We start from the raw sequence: 3719 nt of genomic DNA, 5'->3' as shown, positions 1-3719 counted from the left end.
AATTTAGCATTTTGTTAATATTTCATTTACATGCTTGCTGTTTTGGCTAATTTAGATTTTTTTCAGTTCTTTAGGCTAATTTGGATTTTAGCTAATATTTTAGCTGGCTATCAGCTACAGCTTTTTCAGCTATGAGCTTCAGCCATTCCAGCTATCTGCTTCAGAGATTTTAGGAATCAATTTCACAATCTTCAGCTATCAGCACCAGCATCGTCAGCAGGCACTTTCAGCTACAGTATTCACACTAGCATTATTGCAGCTTTAATGCTGGATATGTAGATTTAAGAATGTTTTAGTATTTTTTATGAAGATTACAGAAATGAATTATTTACAATTTGGCTATGTGTGTCTTTCTGGAAAACTGTGATTGTTTCACTTTTCCTGTTAGCCTACAAACTGACCCCAGCCCCCCATCACAGAAGAAAACAGTTATGTGGCCCTCACAAGAAAGAGTTTAGGGACCCCTGGTTTAGAGACACAGGCAGCCTCAGGTTCACTTTTTCATCAGTAGATTCTTTTTTTTGGACTGAAGTGGACGGTTTGCTGCCTTCACTTCAACAAAAAACCAACAATTATAATAAACTGTTTTTAAATCCTTGTCTTAAAATGTTCTCCAGAACATTCCTCTTCTCAGAGTTTCTTCTTCTGCTACAGGTTTTCTCAGGAACGGAATACTATGTTTCAACAAGAAGTAATGTGTGTACGACAGGTTGGAGGAGACTGTTCTGCTTGGTCAGACAAAATACGTCTTTACTTCGTCCTGCTGCGACGTTTGAACTTCTGTCAGGTCACAGACAGAACGAGGAACAGAGAAACCAGCAGCGATGAATGAGGTCAGTCAACAACAGGACTGGAGCGTGTTGTGAAGAAGGTGGGATGGCTCTTCTGGAAGCAGCGGGACACTCCGATGTTCCCGCAGAACCGGATGTCTTCACACCCACGTGAACCTCTGGAATCTGCCCGCTCCAAGTGGATCAACCGGATCTGTGAGCAGACTTGAACCATAAAGAGGAAAAACGGGTTTGTTTGGGTCTGACAGCACCGCGTGATTCTTTCTGTTTCCCTCTGTTCATAAATAAGAATCCGTCACGAGGTGGAAAGATGATCAACAGGAATAAACGGCGTCTAGACCGCAGCGTTGAGTCAGGGTCATGCCTGCGCGGCGTGGCCTCCAGCCGCTACCTCTCTGATAAAAGGCAAAGAGGAGGAGCAGTGAAGACGGAGTCGGCGTGAGGACGACCATCAGCTGTGAGTGGAGGGGGGGGCTGTTTGGAGCATTCGTGCAAAGGCTGAATTTGATCTGACCTTTATCATTTTCAAAGACGCAGCGGTCCCTCTACCAGCAGCAGGTGACCTCTCACCCCTCAGCCACATAAACACATTGATTGGCCTCTATTGGCTCCAGCTGGGACCGGTCCGAGTCGGGCTGCAGCCAATCAGAACTCGGCAGTAGCTTTTAGAGGACGAAGACGTGCTTGTCATGAGGTAGATGTGGTTAGCAGGAGGGGACAGGAAGCAGGCAGGGCGGTGAGAGGCGCTTCTCTCTGCTGGTCGGGGTTCCTCTTCCTGGTTCGTGTTTTCCTCTGACTGAGAATCTGTCGCTTCAGTTTAGAGATGGCGGTCGCTCTTTTCTCCATCCTGGCTGTCGCTGTCGCCGGGGTTCACTGCTACCCTGCCACCTTCCAGGAGCTGCAGCCAAGCAGCAGTGAGTATGTGAATGCTCAGGCGGGTTTGTGGGACCTTCTGTTGTGACGCATCTCTGTCCTACAGGAAACAGAAGCTCCATTCGGTTCCTGGCGGTGGGGGATTGGGGCGGCGTGCCATACCCGCCGTACGTCACTCCTGTGCAGAAGACCACGGCCCGGGAGATGAGTAAAGTGGCCGAGCAGATGGGGGCGGACTTCGTTCTGGCCCTGGGCGATAACTTCTACTTTAAAGGTGTGAACAGCGTGGACTCTCCTCGGTTCCAGGTGAGTGTTTCTGTGACATGACAAACTGCTGTGGAGGTCACGACCTTCAGAGCACTGACTCGCCCTCCTGCCAGGAAACCTTCGAGTCCGTCTACACTGCCAAGTCCCTGCGAGTCCCCTGGTATGTCATTGCTGGAAATCATGACCACGCTGGGAACGTGAAAGCCCAGATCGAGTACTCCCAGAGATCTGACCGATGGTGAGCAGCCGATGACGCGTTTCACAGCTTCAGTTCTCGAATTTAGTTTCATGCTTCAACTCTAAACCTGTCAGGAAGTTCCCTTCCTATTACTACGAGCTGGACTTTCGCATTCCCAACACGGGGAAGACTCTGAGCATCATCATGCTGGACACCGTGATGCTGTGTGGAAACTCTCTGGACTACGAGGACGAGAAGCCCAGAGGGCCGGCGTTTGCCGCCGAGGCCAACCGCCAGCTGGTCTGGCTGCAGGAGCGGCTGGCTGGCTCAAAGGCGGACTTCCTGTTGGTGGCGGGCCACTATCCGGTGTGGTCCATCTCTGAGCACGGGCCCACTGAGTGTCTGCTGCAGGGGGTTCGTCCTCTGCTCGTCCAGCACAACGTCACGGCCTACTTCTGCGGCCACGACCACAACCTGCAGGTTGGTTCAGGCAGCTGCTGCAGCTGCTGCGGGTCGCGGCTGCACGGCAGGCAGCAGCTGCGCTCACCACTCTAACTCTTCTTGCAGTACCTGGAGGAGCTGGGTGTGGGATATGTGGTGAGCGGCGCCGGGAACTTCCTGGATCCTGATGTCCGTCACAAGGACCACGTTCCTGCAGGTTCTCTGAAGTTCTTCACGGGCCAGGCTTCAACGCTGGGAGGGTTCGTGCACGCAGAGGTCACAAATGACAAGATGATCCTGACCTACTTCCAGGCTAAAGGCACCTCCCTGTTCCAGACTGTTCTCTCCCGGAGGGAGTTTAAATAGAGAAGCAGCGACCGGTGAAAGCTGGAGTAATCTGCAGGGTAGATTTAAAAAACAAAAAATATCTTAAAAGATTTTATAGGTAAATTTCGTTAAACGTTTTAAAATGAGACTTTGTTGTAAAATAAATGTTGTTTGTTATTGTCACTTTGAGTCATGTGACTTCAAGCTTCAGGGGCGGGATCCTCATGACCTGATTTGTCCGGAGGAATTCCATATTCTCTGCAGAACTCTTCTTTGAGCCTGAACTGTGTGGATCTGCCTGGTGGGGGCGCTGTTTCAACCAGGTCAAAAGCTTGCAGAAGGTTCCAGTCATGCTCATCTGAGCTTCAGTGTGTTGTTGTTGACCTCTGCGTGAAACGCCAGCTCTGCACAGACTGCAGGGACGGTTTAATGCTGTGGATCGTTTGTGAAATCACCCTGATGTGAGAGTGGAGCTGCTCCGTCTGGAGGCAGGCGCCTGCAGAAAACCTGAACTTCAGAATCGAGCTCTGACACTTTCATGAACTTTGAGTGAGATCTATGGAATGTACTCAATGGTTTGTTTGCAATAAACATGTTCAGAACAAATGAAATGGCAACTGTAGCTTCTGTGACAAAGTCCACCCACGGCTTCTGTTGCTTGTGTGTTTGAGGAAGTTGATGTGCCGCGGATGATTCACAGGATTCTAACCACCGCTTAGGGAAGCTGCAGAGTCCTCTGTGTAAGCAGGTTTGGGGAAGAACTATGAATGCATGCCATGTTTTAGTCGCAAAAAATGTCTTCTCAAGAAGAAGAAAACCATAGATAAGTCACTCTGGAGAAA

The 3719-nt window shown here is 49.8% G+C and overlaps 1 protein-coding gene across 2 annotated transcripts; it reads left to right on the top strand.

Annotated features, from left to right (window-relative positions):
- Nucleotides 1-429: 429 nt before the first annotated feature.
- acp5a (acid phosphatase 5a, tartrate resistant) lies at nt 430-3488 on the top strand. Of its 2 annotated transcripts, XM_024260059.2 has the most exons (7): nt 430-986; nt 1081-1248; nt 1608-1705; nt 1771-1970; nt 2045-2169; nt 2244-2589; nt 2677-3488. In XM_024260059.2, exons 3-7 carry the CDS (start codon nt 1615-1617, stop codon nt 2914-2916), a joined length of 1002 nt encoding a protein of 333 aa, XP_024115827.1. In that variant the 5' UTR covers nt 430-986; nt 1081-1248; nt 1608-1614; the 3' UTR covers nt 2917-3488. The 2 variants fall into 2 exon arrangements, with proteins under 2 accessions (XP_024115827.1, XP_024115825.1); XM_024260057.2 differs by lacking the exons at nt 430-986; nt 1081-1248 and adding an exon at nt 1456-1527.
- Nucleotides 3489-3719: the final 231 nt, after the last annotated feature.

This window comes from Oryzias melastigma, linkage group LG1, assembly GCF_002922805.2.
Source record: "Oryzias melastigma strain HK-1 linkage group LG1, ASM292280v2, whole genome shotgun sequence".
Taxonomy (NCBI): Eukaryota; Metazoa; Chordata; class Actinopteri; order Beloniformes; family Adrianichthyidae; genus Oryzias; species Oryzias melastigma.
Note: the sequence above shows the minus strand (reverse complement) of the source record. Positions and strands in the feature narration are given on the sequence as shown.

Coding starts and splice junctions, on each gene's coding strand:
- acp5a (XM_024260057.2), top strand. CDS start 1,490: ATGTGGTTAGCAGGAGGGGACAGGAAGCAGGCAGGGCG. Junction 2,170..2,243: donor TCCCAGAGATCTGACCGATG/GTGAGCAGCCGA, acceptor TAAACCTGTCAG/GAAGTTCCCTTCCTATTACT. Junction 2,590..2,676: donor GCCACGACCACAACCTGCAG/GTTGGTTCAGGC, acceptor CTCTTCTTGCAG/TACCTGGAGGAGCTGGGTGT.